The 17,565-nt window shown below is 46.1% G+C and overlaps 1 protein-coding gene across 19 annotated transcripts in view; it reads right to left on the bottom strand.

The window, feature by feature from the left end:
* Nucleotides 1-17,565, bottom strand: part of Atp2b3 (ATPase plasma membrane Ca2+ transporting 3) — a 96,504-nt gene that overhangs the window by 48,915 nt on the left and 30,024 nt on the right. For 8 of the 19 annotated variants that reach the window (XM_063279857.1, XM_063279853.1, XM_063279854.1 and 5 more), the window contains exons 7-16: nucleotides 15,991-16,032; nucleotides 14,431-14,595; nucleotides 13,595-13,809; nucleotides 12,794-13,036; nucleotides 11,738-11,979; nucleotides 6,755-6,989; nucleotides 3,980-4,159; nucleotides 3,770-3,857; nucleotides 3,260-3,366; nucleotides 2,008-2,199 (exon numbers count right to left, since the gene is read on the bottom strand). In XM_063279857.1, coding sequence (XP_063135927.1) covers nucleotides 2,008-2,199; nucleotides 3,260-3,366; nucleotides 3,770-3,857; nucleotides 3,980-4,159; nucleotides 6,755-6,989; nucleotides 11,738-11,979; nucleotides 12,794-13,036; nucleotides 13,595-13,809; nucleotides 14,431-14,595; nucleotides 15,991-16,032 — 1,709 coding nt within the window. 19 annotated transcript variants of the gene reach the window in all.

Here is a 17,565-nt window from a genome sequence, read left to right as displayed (position 1 = left end):
AGCCCTGCAAAGACTGCTGAGTAACAGCCTTTGAAACCAAAGTCTCTCACCTCACAGGGCAGGAAGAGGCAGAAATGTTGACCCCAACCTGCTTTCTTGTCATCCCCAATGAGTGTCTCTTTAAAAATCAGCGTCACAGGGGCCAGATGTACAAGACCATAGATGGAGTCAATGAAATAAAATGAGCTGAGAAGTTCACAGACAGAGAGCAGATGAGCATTCCAAGGCTGGTGAGGCAATGGGAAGTGGCTGCTAATGGGTGTGAGGTTTCCTCTGGGGATCATGAGAATATTCTGAGAGTAAATAAAGGTGATGGTTGTACAACACTGGATATACCAAGCCATACAATTCTGTACTTTCAAATGGTTAGCATGGTTATTTTGATGTTATTCATACATGACTTAGATATCAAGAAAAAAGTCCTTGAAGGGCTAGGGAGTTAGCTCAGTTAGCAAAGTGCTTGCCTTACAAGCATGAAAAACTAAGCTCAACCTCTAGAGCCTATGTAATAAGCTTGGCACACTGGTGTGAATTTGTAATCTCAGGGATGGGGAGATGAAGATGTGAAGATCCCTAAAACTTGCTACCCTGCTAGCTTCTCCTAATCAGTGAGACTGGGGTCTTATTAAAGGGCTGTCTCTCAAAAAAAAGTAGACAGTTTCCAAGAACACCAGAGATTGAATTTTCACCTCTACATGAACATGAATGCATGTGTATCCACACCTTGCTAACCCAGAGACTCATGTGTACACATTTGTGCATGTGCATGGGTGCACACACACACACACATCCTTGAAAGGGCCAAGCTAATCAGCAAAAACAGTTAAGTACTTGGTAACAATAAAGTCAACCATCTCTAACAAGAAAGCAGTAAATTCTTGCCTCCAGCCAATGGGGAGGATGAAATCATTGAAAAAGGGGAAATCTGGCCAGGTAGTGGTGAATCTCTGTGAGTTCCAGGCCAGCCTGGTCTACACAGTGAGTTGTAGGACATGCAGGCCTGTGGAGGCCAGAGGACAACTTGCATGAGTAAGTTCTCTCTACCTGATAGATCCCAGGGAATTGAACTCAGACCACTGAACTCAGTACAAAGAGAAACCCTGTTTCAGAAAAAACAAAACAAAACAACACAAAACAAAAAACAACAAAAAAATCCCCAGCAACAACAACAACAAAAACAAAGCAAAAAAAAAATCCCAAAAAAGAAAGAAAGAAAAAAGAAAAAGAAAGAGAAAGGGGAAATCTGGAGATCCTCTGTGACTCAGCCATTTTACTCACAAATCTGGATCCAAGAGAGTGGAAGACATATGCTCACTGAAACTTGGACATGAGTGTTCTTAATAAAGTGGAAGTGGGCCAAAGGTTGGTCAGTGGACTAATGACAAACAAAATGAGGCCTGCTGGACTATTGTGCAGCTATGAAAATGAATAAATCCCTGGATGGATTACTCCTGAAAACATTCTGAATGAAATGCTGGGTGCAAAGGCTTCATGTGGAACCAGCAAACTGACACAGTGGATAAAGGTGCAAACATATGGCCTGAGTTCAATTCCCTGGAACCAACAGGGTAGAAAGAGAGAACTTACTCATGCAAGTTGTCCTCTAGCCTCCACATGTGCTCTGTAGCCCTTTACAAAAACAACAACAAAAACCCAAAGGCTATATGCCATTTTATTCCACTGATACAAAATGTCTATAGAGGCAAACAAATAGAGATAGAAAAAAGTGGCAGTTATCAGGGGCTTAGAGGGGGATGCAGGATGACTGCTAGTGGGTGAAAGGTTTCCTTTGGGATGGGTAAACATATTATGGAACTAGATGGTAGTGGTGATTGTATGACATTGTGAATATACTAAAAAGTTTACTAACTGGTTACTATGAACAGATAAGATTTTTGGTTTGTGAGTTTGATTTCAATTAAAAGAATCTGCAGCAAAGAAAACACTTGTTCTCAATATGGCCCTATTTAGTCCACACTACTTCCCTTAGAAACTCCTGGTACCCACCTGAGTAATGCAGGCACCCGTGAAGGCCACGATCACAGCTACCACATTGACTGTCAACTGAAACTGCAGGAACTTGGAAATGCTGTCATAGACATTGCGGCCCCACATGACCGCCTTGACAATGCTGGTGAAGTTGTCATCAGTCAGAATGATGTCAGAGGCCTCCTTGGCCACATCAGTGCCTGCGATGCCCTGGGGGATGACACAAGCACAGTGCCTATTTCTCAGTCTCCTTTTGGCCACCCAGCCCACCTAGGGTCATTTCATGTCTTTCTCTAGTTAAATAGCACTTGTTTTAATCTAACATCCTGTGCTCCAAACTGCATTTTATCACCTGTGGCTCTGAGGGGGCCTTTGCTACTAAACCACACAGATGCTAACAACATGGACATCCATGGAGCCTTCCACCAAGCCTAGCTGCTGTTGGGTGGCTACTTGCCAGCTGTTTCTCTGGCTATTTGGTGAAGCTCTGAAAAATGTGGGTCATATAGGTAGAGGACCCATCATTTGGCTACATAGCAGAGTCTTGCTTCTCCACCACACAAGCTTGGGCACAACAATCGATATCAAATCTGTGTAGCCCTTACTTACCCCATCTTGGTCCTGTCCTATGGCACCAGCCACCCTGGGAAGCTCAACCTGTTCTCTCCTCCCAGTTGTGAGGTCCAGGAACACTGTTCTATCCCACCCCACAACTGCACCAAATGTGGATTGAGTAAAAGGTCCTCATTTCTGCTAGAGTTGGGAAAGGTGACACCAGGCTACTGCCTACTATGTGTTGGGGATATGGTTCATCATGTGGGCAGTGCCGAAAAGGCTACCCTCCTCACTGAGAAGAGCTAGATCTATATAAACAGAAGGAGAAAAACCAGAGAAAGAACCCACTGTGGTCTCTGCTCATCATTCTTAGGGCCAGAAGTTACTTGGAATGGACTGAGAATAGGTGATTGTGGACAGATGTCACTGTTGACAAGCCACTGTTCATTGTTCCTCCCTTTCTTCAGTGGTACAGTTGGGTTCCACTATCACCTCTAGTGTATTCACACCAAATATCTTTAAACAAATCACATACAAATTTGTTAATGGTCAGATCCCATACAGCCCCAAGTGGTCAAGATATGAGAGAAGGAAACTTCTAGCATTCTGTCACCTGCCCTGACACTGGCTCTCCACTTTCTGGTGCAAACTTAAGTCCAGGAGACAGTATTTCATCTGTGTGTGTGATGAACTGGTTTGGCACCAAGTAGCTTACCATGGCGAAGCCCACATCTGCCTTTTTGAGGGCTGGTCCATCATTGGTGCCATCCCCGGTCACAGCCACCACCTGCCGCTGCTCACCGGTTGTGCTGTCAATTATGCCTGGAACACAGAGTAAGTCAGGGTAAGGCTCAAGCTATGTGCCAGAGGTTGGAACGGGTTGCTTCTGATGTTGCAGGTTACTTATGGGATCAAGGCTTTTGGTTTTAATGTGATAGCTTCATCTCCTTATTTCCACCAAGGTATTTTGCTCAGTAAAACAGACCAGCATGATTTGATAGAAAGTAATGTCCAACACTGTGTGAATTAGATGATTGTCTCCCTGTTCCAGGCCTCAGTTTCCCCATTTGTCCCAATGAGGGGCAGCCTCTATGAGCCATTCTTAGTTGCAAGTTTTCTAGTCATTGGTTTCTAAGCTCTTCCACTCAAGAACTAAGAACAAGTGACAACATGCAGGGATTTCAGATGCAGCCAAATGTTGAACAGGGTGAATGAAGTTGGTTACCTTTGACCAGAGTATGTTTATCAGTGGGAGATGACCGGGCAAGCACCCGAAGCTTGGGCCACACCTTGTCCAGCCTCTCCTGTTCTATCTGGAGGAAATAAAAGAGACATCAGAGTCTAGACTGCAAACAGGCACTGTGGCTGGGAAGGCTGGGAAGATAGAAGAGGGATGGGGAAAGCAAAAGTTCAGGACAGAGATGCAGGGAGCTACCTCGCCTTTCTCATTTCGAATCCTTCTGTTGAATTCCTTCCCCTCCAGGCACAGGAAATCCTCCCCTGGCTGGATGATGCCACACTTAGCTGCAATAGCCCGGGCAGTGTTGATGTTATCTCCAGTTACCATACGGACTGTAATGCCAGCACGCTGGCATTTTCGAATGGCTTCAGGGACCTGGGAGATATAAGAGTGATGGATGGGGCTGGCAAGACAAGTCCATATTTTGTGTTTGGTACAGATTTGCAGGATCCTAAGTCCCAGCAAATCTGTTAGTACAGTAAACCGTATGGTTGTAGTTCAGGGTTCTTGCAGTGTGGTGTGAAGGAGTTCAAGGGATGGTCTACTGTGGACAAGTACCCTTCCCAGCCCACTAGCCAACTGTTTCCTTCCATCTCCTTCACTGTGCCTGGCCATAGGAATGAGCAGTGACTTAGACCCAACTATGCTGAATGTTTCCCTCTCTTGTCTAGTTTGTTTTTGTGGGGTTTTTTTCAGTATATAACTCAACCATTTTCCTCAGGAATTAATCTTTGTCTCAGCTGTAGATTTTACATAATCTACTCACTAGAGGAAGTGGAACATTACTTGGGGTTACAATGCATGCATTTCTTTTTCAAATAGCATAGTATTCTAGACCTAAAGAGAAAGAAAGAGAACCCCCAAGCACAAAGCACAAAACAGGCCAAGAGGGTGGGAAGCCACAAGAACAGCCTGCAGGTTTTAACATTCCAGTAGTGGGCACATGGAAAGGACAGTTTCCAAACTGTTCAAACACATGATATGTATGGTTCTTCAGGCCCTGGGGATGCAGAAGGAACAAAACAGGCAAGATGGGATAGCATATACACTGGGAAGGAGGAGAGCCAGCTCGGAGTTTAAAGAATTGAATGAGGCAAGGCCTAGATCTTTGAATTCTTTAGCGGGTACCCTGTGAACAGTGGTGGGCTGGCTGCTGAAGCTGAGGAGGAGAGAATGTAGAAGGTATCTAGATTTAGCCTACTCCCTTGGTCTATGGAGACTAGAGTAGGCAAGGTGGACACAGACGGACAGAGTAGTTTGGGGAAGCAAGTGGAGGGTGGTGAGCAAGAGCACAGGAGCCTCTACTTAAGACTTTGACAATGATTCAATAATCAAAGCCAGAACTGTCAGGTGACAGGGAAGGATATGCCTTGAGTAGAGTCTAGCTGTGATAGTTCACTCACTGCCCCCACCGTGTGTGTGTGTGTGTGTGTGTGTGTGTGTGTGTGTGTGTGTGTGTTTACGTGTGTGTATGTGGTGTCTCCTTATGCTCAGTCTCAAGGACACATCCTGTTCTCTTAAGGTCTTAAGTGCTGCATAAGATCTTCCATAAAGAGAACTTCGTCCCAGAATCCAGGTGCAGCCACTACTCCAAGCCCTACCCACATAAGCAGTCTCCAAGGCCTACCCACATAAGCAGTCTCCAAGCTCTCAGTCTCCTAGCTGGGTGGTAGGAACACTTCCTCCAAAGGATACTCTCCCTTGCTGAGCAGCCTGTTGCCTCCTTGTCAAGGCCCACACAGCACAGCAGAAAGTAGAGGTCTGTAGAAGGTCCCAGGTCAACTCCAGTCATCCGTTGGACTTTCTGTGGACATAGCTCTTTGTCTCCCTCTGGTGGCCATCATGTACTTTCCAGGGCCCAGTAAATTTGACTAAAACCCATGGAGGTTTTGCTGGTCCCCTGTGCTTGCCCCAGAACCAGGACTTGATGTCAGGTCTCCCCAGTAACTTTATGGCTAAATTCCCTCTCAACCACTTTAAGCCACAAAGGAACTGACCTTGTTCCCTGGACCTCTCTGTCATCACCCAGACTGAGATAGGATCTTCCTGTCCTGAGTTTCTACCCCAGATTCCCCAAAGTACTCACTGAGGTTGGGTCCTGGTTGTGTCTTTTTTTAATACTTGTCTGTGTTTCACATTTTCTGAGGTGAAAATCTTCAAAAATATCACTGCACAGCTGGTCCTGGGCCTCTGGTGCCAGCCCAGCCTAGGCCTCTGGTGCTCACTGTGTTTCTCACTCCATTCCCAACTGAGTACAGGGATGTTCTGCTGATATTGGTCCATGTCTACTCTTTAGATTCAGGGAGTATTTGCTTTAGAACCAAATGCCTTTGCTTTGTGATCCTGTATACAAAGCTTCTCATCCCCTGTCATAGCCAAAGCTCCAGGCTAATGGGTAGGATCAAGTAGTCTAACATGAAGGAGATACCAACAGACAGGGCTAGGAAGATAGAGGGCCCTTTCACAGTATTTTCATGAGGATCCTTTCACAAAAATCTCCCATTTTAAAGACCAGCAAATACAACCACCACACAAAAAGTGCTCAGATCAAAGGTTTTAGTGACCTTCCTATGTCAAGGCCATTATTTTGTGTTTGCTTCAGCCACATGACTCTTGAGGTCTATCTGCACCCAAATCTTGTCTCTAGCACAGCTGCAAACTCCCATAGGTTCCATAGAACTCCCATAGGTCAGGGACAAGAGAGTTTGGCAAGGGGATCAAAGGCATGGAGGAAGGTCCCATGGCCCTGAGAGACTCCACGTCTCTGTTTTCCATGCTGCTTTATCTATAAATAGGACAGGAAGAGGTATAACATCTAGGAAGGTGGGTGAAAGTGGATCTTGCCATGTGTTTGTATGCCAAGCCGACAGTGTGCAGGTCCAGTGTGGAAAAAGCTACCTTGCCACCTATTGGACAACCTTGAACCTGGGAAATAGCTACTACAGCAGCTTCCAGAAAGGGGGCAGCTACCTCAGGTCGCACAGGGTCCTCGATGCCCACGACAGCTATGCAGGTAAGGTCACCCACCACCTCATTCTCATTGTCCCAGTCCGGTTCCTGGATAGCAGAGAAGTCCCTGTAGGCGATGCATATGGTGCGGAGGCCATCACAAGCCATAGGCTCAATGATCTTCTTTACCATGTCATCCCGGTCCCGAGGACGAAATCCTCGGAGTTCACCATTGCTGTTTAAGATGTTTGTACACCTGGGGCAGGGGAGAGGTAGTGGGGTAGAGACAGGGAGTGAACAAGAGGAAACAGTGCCAGTCACACTGGATTAGGATGGGACCTTAACCAATGACATTATTAAAAACAAACAAACAAACAACAGGATGCAGAGGTGCACAGACAGGGGAGAAGACCATGTGATGACCTGTGAGAAACTGGAGGGATACAGCTGCCTACTAGCAGTATTATTTGGGAGAGGCAAGCAAAGATCCCCTCTTCCCACTCTAAGAGAGAGCACACTGCTTATACCTTTAGGTTTCTGGCCATCAGAAATGTGAGGTAATAAATTTCTGGAGGGAGGAAGGGAAGGAGAGAGAGAGAGAGAGAGAGAGAGAGAGAGAGAGAGAGCGCCAAAAGGCAGAACTAGGTTATTGTTCCTTAGTAGTTGTCTTTTTTTTTTTTTTTTTGTTTTGGAGACAGCCTCTCCCTGACCTAGAGCTTGCCAAGCAGGGTAGGCTAGCTGGCCAGAGAGCCTCAAGGATCAACCTATTTCTGCTCTGCCTCCCCAGTGTTGGAATTATCAGCTTTTTGCATGGTTTCTGGTGATCAGACTCAGGCCCTTGAGTTTTTTGAGGCAAAAACTTTACCAATTCAGTTGTAAGTCTAAGACTTATGCTTTCTTAAGCCACCAGGTTTGGGGCCATTTGTTACAGCAACCTGTGATCACTCACACACTGGTTGGCTAAGAGACCCAGGCAAAAGATGGCAGCTTGAAGCTTACTGTAGCTTTCCTACAGATTCTTTAGGACAAAGGATTGGAATGTATGTGAAACCCAAGTGCAATGGACAGTCATCTGGAACTACAAAGCAGGAACAACACACAGCAGCAGCAACCTCAGTCCCAGCTTGATAGTCTGGGAGCTTCCAAAAGGACAGGCCTAGGGAACAGAGCTTCAGAAAAGTTGTGGTTAAACTGAATGGAGTCTTATTTGGCAGGTGCCACAAGGAAATTGACAAAGCTGGCTGATGAGGTTGGGGATAGACAGCAAAATTAACAAAAACCACCGAAGGCTGAAATTTTCCTGGTCATGGATTCACTCATGGAATTCTCTCAGCACTCCCAGTAGATCCAGTTTCCCAGGATCTCCATATCACATAAGGAAACTGAGCTGGCAGGATAGAGGAATAACTTTCTTATGTTCCACAGTCAGCAAAGAACAGAGTGGATGTTGGTTGGCCTCAGCTTCAGGCTCATAGTACCATCAAAGAAGCAGCATAGAAAAGGGTCAGGAATCCCAAATGCAGTCTTTCCTCCTACCCCAGTAGAGCCTGTTCCATGGGCTGCAGATGCTGTGACTAGGCTGTTTTGGTGACAGTATTCTGAGTACAACAACCAAGTAAAGATGCACTGTGTGGCCAGGTCTGCTGAGAGCATGGAATAGGCTGAGTCTGGGGGCACAGAAGTCTGGTGTCCTGTTGAGGATTCTCTTTCCAAGGCCCTTGAGGATAGATGGAGGGACCCATATGGGTGAGGCAGAAGGATTCAGGAAAAGAGAAAGGCCAAGACCTAGGTGAAGTGTGTAGGATGAGAAGAGGTAGGAGGACCAGGGATGCTCAGGGGCAAGGTTTCACACTCCTTCCCTCCTTCAGGTTTTGTATAGTTTCACTGAGATACAATTCACAAATCATACAGTTCACCAATTAAGGTGTACAATTTAACAAATTGTAGTATATCTTTAGATACATGCAATCATCACCACAGTCAGCTTTAGACTATTTTCATCATCTCTGAAAGAAACCCCACTTCAGATACAGTTGCACATGGCTGTTGTCCTTGAACTGAAGAAGTTAAGGCAAAAGGACTTCAAGTTCCATGCTAGCCTGAACTACAGAGTGAAGAGTGTCTCAAAAAAACAAACCAAATGGGGACTGATGAAGTGGCTCAGAGGTGCTTGCTGCCTGCCCCATGACCTGAGTTCAATCCTGGGGACCCACATGGTAAAGGGAGAGAACAGACTCTCTGGTCCTGTGACTTCTACTTGTATGTACACATGCATGTACATGTAACACACACATGAACTCACACAAACAATAAAGTAGGAACTAGGGAAATGGCTCAACTATTAATAGCACTGGCTGCTCTTCCACAGGATAGGAGTTTGATTCTCAGCACACACATAATTACCTGTAACTCCAGTTTTCAGGGGATTTGATGCCCCCTTCTGGTTTCCATGGGCAATATATGCATGTGGTACACAGACATACATGGACCACAGACATATGCACAGGCAAAATCCTTTTATACATTAAAAATAGAGGATGGAAACATGGCTCAGTTATTAAGAGTAGTAGCTGTTCTTCCAGAGGATCTTGAATTGAATCCTAGCACTCACATGGAAGCTTATAACTGCTATAACCCCAGTTCAAAGTGCTCCAAATGCCCCTTCTAGTCTCCATGGGCACTGTACACACATGGCGCATAGACATACATACAGACAAGACACCCATATGCATAATTCAACAATAATTAAAAATGTAATAAAACCAAAGATAAGAAAGTAAATATACAAACATCAACAGCAAAAACAGACAAATTGGATTTCATCATGATTTGAAAATATCTATGCATCTACAGACATTATTGGGAGAGTGAAAAGATAAAATTATATGTTTAATGAGGACTTAGTAGTCAGCATAAGCAAAAAATTTTAAAGCACAACAAAAAGACAACCCAACTCTGTAGCATGGTCTTCCAAACATTTCCTAACTCCAACCACAAGTTAATCCTAAGTTTTCTTCCACAGGACCTGGTATGGTGAAAGCAGTGATCCTAGTTATTGGTACCAGTTTCCTAAATATCCCTCAGTACATTCAAGGTAATAGTCAAAGTGAATTATCACATAAATGCCTAGGAATAAGACAGTTGGGTCACATGGCAGTGCTATACATAACTTTCTGAGAAACCATAAAATATAAAAAAATATTTTCCAAGATTATACCAGTGTGTGTGTGTGTGTGTGTGTGTGTGTGTGTGTAAACAGGTATAAAAGTACATGTATGTACATGCATGTGTAGGCCAAAGGTCACCCTGGATATTTTCCTCAATTACTCTTCACTGTAGTTTCTGGACAGAGCTTTTCACTGAACCTGGAGCTCATCCATTTAGCTAGCATGCCTGCCCAATGAACTCCAGTCAACCATGTGCCTCTCTCCCCATCACCACTGCCCCTACCCTTCAATCCATGGACCAAGTTACAGATGTGTGCTACTGTCACTCACATCTTTTATATGAATGCTGGTCTTTTTGCTTGGTGTGGCAGGTACTTTAACACTGAGCCATCTCCCCAGCCCTGGAAATACTGTTTTATAGTCCCATCAGAAACACAGAAATATTCTAATATCTTCTCACTCTTAGTGGTATTTCTAGTCTTCAAGAAATGTAAATTGAAATTACCCAAAGACCCAGCTTTCCATCCAATAGAATGGCAACAACAAGATTAAGCCTAGAATGTTCTAAGAGCTTACCAGGTAATTCTGATGGGAACTCAGAGGACTAGAATGCTAATAGGGGTGTAAATGGTAAAGCCTGTGCTTGCAAGATTTCAAATGAGAACAAGGACAATATTGAAAAGTAGACTAGAGACCATTTGTATTATGCTATGAAAAAGATCTTGTCTACACTTTTGTTCATGCCCTCACATTCAGTGTGAGGTTAAATTTAAAGGTGATAGACTAATCTGGCAGAGGAAATTTCGAGCAGCCCAGCATTCAGTTTGTGGCATAGGCACAATGTAACGTGATCAGAGCAAAAAACAAAGAAAGCTGGTGAGATGGTTCAGCAGGTAAAAATTTGATCCCAGAACCTACATTGTGGAAGGAAGTAACCAACTCCCACATTAGTCTAGCCTCTACATATGTGCACATAACACACACAGACACAGACACAGACACAGACACAGACACAGACACAGACACAGACACACACACACACACACACACACACAGAGAGAGAGAGAGAGAGAGAGAGAGAGAGAGAGAGAGAGAGAGAGAGAGAGAGAGCAGATCTGCTATAAAGTTCCAGCCAAGGAGCATGTTACTGAATGATAGTGCCACTTTAGAAGGTCAAGCATTGCACGATGTCTGGAGAGAATCTCAGAAATTGGCAAGGCCACAGTTCAGAGATGTAAAAATACAAGTTGTTTTCAAAGACTATGTAGGGCAGAGTCTTTTGAGAGGACAGCTCCAGGATATCCTTCTTGTCCCAATCTGACTAGTGAACTATTTTGGGGGGATTATTCATCTAGCAAGGGACTCACGCCACTGCAGCCATGGTTCATATGGGCCCATATGTAGCTCAAGCTAGTGGTTGTTGGCCTTGGCATCCTGTGTGGTGATTTGTCAGATGTTCAGAAGGTAAGAGTTGCAGGGTTGTAGATCCTTCCACCTAGATTTTAATGGAAAGCCTGGGGAGCCAGGAGATAGATGTGTGGTCAGGATACTTCTAGGTAGTGCACTCAGCTGTAAGGGAGAAGCTGAAGTTGCAGTGAAGACTGCAGAAAGCTGGAGATGCCTAGACTATGTAACTTCTGCTGAAGAAAGATACAGAAAGCTAGCCCAAGAGAAGGGCTAGCAAGAGCAGAGAGGTAGGGCTGTCTGAGACCTTTGTAGACATACATGACCCCAAATGTGAGAACAACCCAGTTGTCTGACAATAGACAAATGGATTAATCAAATGCTAGCCCCCAGCCACCCAACCCCTGGATCCTTCTTCCTGTTACACACTCACTTTTTGAGCAGGATCTCTGAGGCTCCCTTGCTGAAGAGGCGGAAGCCACCATCAGGCATTCGGATAACTGTGCTCATGGACTTGCGAACTGAGTTGAAGGTGTACACTTTGTAAAGCTGATCTTCTGGTATCTGTTCCCGTACAGGTTGGAAGTCACGTTTCAGGTCCAAGATGAAGCCCAAAAGAGCACACTCTGTTTTGTTGCCCACTTGGCGTGGGAGAGCGCCTTCTTTCTCTGGAGGCTGTAGGCAAGAATAGTCAGCTTGGCATCAGGGCCCAGAGTACCTTCTGTTCCACCCCTAAGGCCAAGGTTCTCATCCAGTCTTGGCCATTGTGTAGCTTGAGGGCGGTGGCATGGAGCACAGGGAGGGCACCCATGCTGACTACACAGGCTATGCGATCTGCAAAGTAGCCCTTTATAGCTTTTCTTTTTTTTTTTTTTCTTTTTGGTTCTTTTTTTTTTCGGAGCTGGGGACCGAACCCAGGGCCTTGCGCTTCCTAGGCAAGCACTCTACCACTGAGCTAAATCCCCAACCCCCCTTTATAGGTTTTCTATTATTTACCATGCTTGGAAAGGATGTCTAGAGCCCACCTGCCCTACCCAACAGTGGGAGTACTCTGTCAAAGTTCTTGCTTTTGCTTGTTTTGTTGAGATGGGATCTGTCTCTGGCCTGGAGCCCTAAGCTCTGCTTGTCTTTCCCTCCCCAGTGCAGGGATTACAAGCAGGCTGTTGCCTAGCTTCTTCTTTTAAAAGCACAGGTTCTGGTGAGTGAACTCAAGTCTTCATGCTTGTAAGGCAAACACTTTGTGGACTAAGTAAATACTGACTCTTCAACCTTCATCTTTGCTTTTCTCCTCTGCTCTGTGTTTCCTTTTATAGTATGGTTGGGCAAACCCAGAGCTTCATGAACAGTAGGCAAATTCTTTACCAATACCACTCAGCTATTTCCCCAGCAACCTAAAGTTTACAAGTGGGCCTAGTGGACTCCTCAGGGAAGTTTATGCCATGCCACCAGCCCTGCACCCTCTCTCATTTGCCCTTCTAGCCATGCTCACTAGAATTTTGGTGGTGTAGGCACTGTTGATGGAGATGGCATGAACCAGAAGGTCGAGGATCTTGGGGGTCAGGGCGCTGGGAGCTGGAATCTCTTTGTAGTGGGTGTCTCCTAGGTAGGACTGAACCACTGTCATACGGTTGGTGGTGAGTGTGCCTGTCTTGTCAGAACAGATGGCTGTGGCATTGCCCATGGTCTCACAGGCATCCAGGTGGCGTACCAGGTTATTGTCCTTCATCATTTTCTGTAATGGGCAAATGTGGTATAGGAGATGCTTCAGTTGTTTACTCATAAGGATAAAGACAACATGAGTAAGTAACACAAACAGTCCATTGTTGACGTCAGCCACCTCTGGGCTGGGTGGTAGTCAAACTGAGAGAGTAGGTATATAAGATCCAACAGCTGCCATCAGACAGTGAACAGTAAGCTTCCAGGAAGCTCTCTGCACCGCTGACTTGAAAATTATCTTTTAGAGCTCCCTTTTCAATTTCCTGCTATCTGTTTTCTTCCACACCCCACTTGTTCTTCTTTACTCTCCCACTATCTCTCAGTGTCTCAGAACCTTTTCTGAGGCCTCTCAGCTTGTTTTCTGCTCCCTTCACTGTCTTAGCATTAGGTCGGTACAGTAGGACCCTCTGCTAGTATGTATTAGTGAAGTCTATCTTTCCCAGTACCTTTCCTCCTTCCAAAGGCATCCCCAGCCTTCCCTAGTCCCCACTATACCTAACGTGCCCACTGATAATCCTACTCCAGTTTTGGGGGTCTATGTGATGGAATTAATTGTAAGTAGTAATAGCATTACCTTAACAGAGTAAGCCAAGGAGATAGTAACAGCAAGAGGCAGGCCCTCAGGGACAGCCACAACCAACACAGTGACTCCAATAATGAAAAACTTCACAAAGTACTGCACATACACTGGTGTGCACTCTGCCAGCCACACCCGGCCATCCACAACGAAGGTCTCAATCACAAAGTAGAGGACCAGAATGATGACAGTGATAGCAGACATCACCAATCCTGTTCAGCCATTGTGGAGAGGGGAGAAAAGTAGGGAAGAAAAGGTGAGGGCAATGCAGTCATCCTGGCCTGAGCCCAGCCATGGCCTTTGCAAAGGGTTGATAGATTTGAGCCATCTTTTGAGATAAACAACTCAAGGGATGACTGTATGGAATGAGAGGTCCTGAGGTAGCCTTTACTCCAGTTTCCCCAGGACAGTGTGACACAAAGAGCAGAAAGCTGAGGGTATGAGATGTCATCTGTAAGGGGCTAGCCATCTTCAGGTGTTGAGCCTCTGGACAGCAGACCCTCGATAAAGTTAGCTGCCTCCTGACTATGATGTGGCCAGAAGACTTGAGTCAGGGAGTCTGCTAGGTAATATGAGAGTGTGTGACTTAGGCCACATTGGGGTGCAGAGTGGTAAACCAGAACTTGACAGTCATGCTTGACTCTGGCCTGCACCTCTGACCCTACAGTATATGCCACAGTCTTCTGGAATACTGTCCACTTCTCTGCATATGAACTTGCATTAGGGCCAGGACAAAATTTTATTCATTGCATTCACAGCATCTGGAACTGATACGACTTCCAGGAGCCCACTGTCCTCCAGGACCCTGCCCTGCTGCCTCTGGCTGAACCTACCTGCTTTCCCAATCTGCACAGCCAGTTTTGTGAGCTTCCCTTGCAGGACTGACTTCTCCTTCTTGGGTACGTTGGCTTTCTTCTTTTCCCGCTCCTCCATTTCCCCACCCTCGGCACTCTTCAGGGGCTGCATTTCCATGGCAACAGCCCCATCCTGCTTCTTAGCTGTACATAAAGGAAACCCTTGGATGATATTAGGGCCTAGCACGGGTAAAGGGGTTACAAAGGGCTCTCACAAGGAAATACATGTCTCATCATATGGGATTTAATGGATCAGTTTTAATGTCAACTTTTGAAAAGGGAATCTGTAGGCCTTCCTCTGTTGTATCCTAAGCCCAGGCCCTTCTGAGGTAGGCAGATAACTGCAGCACTGTCTAAGGTGGGACAGAGAGATAGTTCTTTTGTGGGAAGGGTGGACAGACACCAGCACAAGTAACTTGTGCACAGGCAAGGTGGTCAGTCCTGGATGCCCCAAATCTCAGTACCTGAGAGGAGTCCTGTGGCTGGTCCAAGGAATGTTCTGGAACCAAAATCTGACTCATTTAACCACAAATGTCTAAGCTACCCCCACTTTCCCTTCAGGGACACTAAGGAGCCCTAGTATACACTCCTCTTAGCACCCCTGCTCATACTGCATCCTCCCAAGTGCTCTTAGGTAAGCTTGTTCTGACCTGATCTTTCCCTACCCCCTCTTGGATCAGGGCACTCCCCTAATTCCTTCTTTTTAGACACCTCAATTCATTCTTGCTGCATTTGTGGTGGTGGCATAGATGCTAAAAGTAATCATACCGCCCCCCCACCTACTTCCTCCACTCTTCCTAAAGAAACTGCTGCCTAACCTAGTAGTTGTGGGGGTGTCCCCTGTTTTTTTCCCTCTCATTATGCATCCCTTCACCTCACCTGGTAGCCCAAAGCCACTTACCAGAGCTCCTTCCTCCTAGCAGCCTTGAGGACATTCCTGGTCCTGTCTAGCTGTGTCACTCTAGCTTTGTGTCCCCATCTATTGTTATCCCACCAAGCAAGGGCCCCAGACATCAGAATGTCTCCTTCACCCAAAGCCCTACCAATCTGTTATCTTCCAGGCTCCAGCTTGCTCCTCTTACCTGGGATACTCACAGAGCTAGCACCCAGGGATTTTGACAAGTTACCCTCTCTATGCCTCAGATTCATCATCTGGCCGAAGTGGTCCCAGGGTGTCCATTCATGGGTAATTCTCATTTGTGGATAAGCTCAAGCCATGCCTGATGGCCTTGGCACTGACCAGCTGTTTTCCAGGTGGCTCGTCTAGGCTTCAGGAAAGCAGTGTCTGGTAGAAACTGAAGCAGCCTCCAAGGGTGTCCCCCTTCACTGCCAAGCCAGTATGGGACTTCGGGGCCCACTCACCTGTCTTTAGGTGCTGCTTCTTCCCTGGTAGCAGGTGGTCCCTCCCCATCCCCCTTTGTCCCTCTCCTCCCCCAGGCTCAGGCTCCTCAGCTGCCCTGAGCCATGTACACACACACACAAACACACACACAGATACACACACACACACACACACACACACACACACACACACGTTACCTCTGGTTTGGCTACTGTCCATCGCCCCATCCTGCTGCTTGCCTACAATGGAAGAGGAATGACAGACACGAAGAGACTTGAGAACACCGGTGTGGCCATGACATACACAGAAGCGCAGAAGAATAGGAAGAGTTTGGATACATGTGGCAATTTGTGGCTATAAGGGGTAGAGGAGGGAAGAAGACACCCAATTTCTGGTGGCTGAGACCTTGCCTAAGGAGGGGCTTTCTTGATGGTCTACTCTTTCCAGGAGCAAGCCCCTGTCCAGTGTTTTCTTGACCTTAGCCCCACAATTGAGTTTCTAAAGCCAGTTGGGCCCCAGGTCAGGGAAAGTATCTGTGGACAGGTTCTAGAAGCCCCACTGCCCTAAGTGGGTCCTCTCTTTAAATATCTGATCTTTTGTACCCAACAAGAGGTAACTCCCAAGCCCTGGACCAATCCAACCCTTCTACTCTTCTCTGAGGCCACTGACAGCAGGTATGTGTGTTTTAATGAAATAATGGCTCTGTCTGTTTCAGGGACCTGTTGGGCATACTCAAACTATGGGTCCAGGGCCACTGTGCAGAGGAGGCCTAAGCATTGGACACCTAGGAGCACTAGGGAAAAGGTACAAAGACTGAACTCCAGGTAGCTCTGTCTGAAGCCTCAGATTTGATACAGCCCATAGTGACAGCCACTTTTTCTGAGGGCTGCACAGCTCCAGTGGCAGTTAGAGGAATTCATCTGGGAGACACATCTGCCCTAGCCCCTATTTACAGCGGAATCTGGCAACATAGGATTAATTCCCATTCAGTAGCTCATGCCTCTAGAGACTCAAAGGACAGACTGGGTGTCAGATACCTACTAGACAATGGAACACACTGGGTCTAGGTTCCCAAGAATGAAAGAGACACTTCCAACCAGAAGTATGGAATATATTGGACCTTTTGTGCATGTTTGGAGTAGTTTAGAGGTGAGGGAGAATTCTTTTATTTATTTATATGTGTGCTCATGTGTTATTTATTTGTGTGTGTGTGTGTGTGTGTGTGTTTGTGTGTGTGTGTGTGTGGTGTATCTGTCCATGTCAGTGAAGGCCAGGAGATGACACTGGGACCTCTGGAGCTGCAATTGCAGGTAGTTACAGCTCAATAAGGTGCTAGGAAGCAAAGTGCTCTTAACCACAGAGGCATCTCTCCAGTCTCATGAAGGAGACAGATTTCCAAGAGAGATATTTTTGGATACAGGAGGACAATGAAATGACAATAGAATGCAAGGAGGAAGCTCTCAACCTGTAGACATCTAGAGAAGATTGACTACAATGCTAACCTGCAAAGGGGGAAAGCAAGGGCTCCAGAGAGTGGAGGTAGCTTGGAGTAAAGCACAACATGGAAGGCGAGGGAGGGACTCTGGAAGAAATCATTTTAAGAGACAGGGATAGAGGATAAAGGTGGCAGACTGACAGGGAGCAACTTCAGAGTATGAGCAATGAGTTGACAGAACCACAACCACAGGAGTAAGTGAGACAGTAGAAGAGGGAAACACAAGAAGAGATAGGTGCTGTTCCTCCAGCTCCTCGGGGTACTCCTCCAGGAAGCT

The sequence above is a fragment of the Rattus norvegicus genome, chromosome X, assembly GCF_036323735.1.
Source record: "Rattus norvegicus strain BN/NHsdMcwi chromosome X, GRCr8, whole genome shotgun sequence".
NCBI lineage: Eukaryota > Metazoa > Chordata > Mammalia > Rodentia > Muridae > Rattus > Rattus norvegicus.
This window is presented reverse-complemented; position numbering and strand designations above follow the sequence as displayed.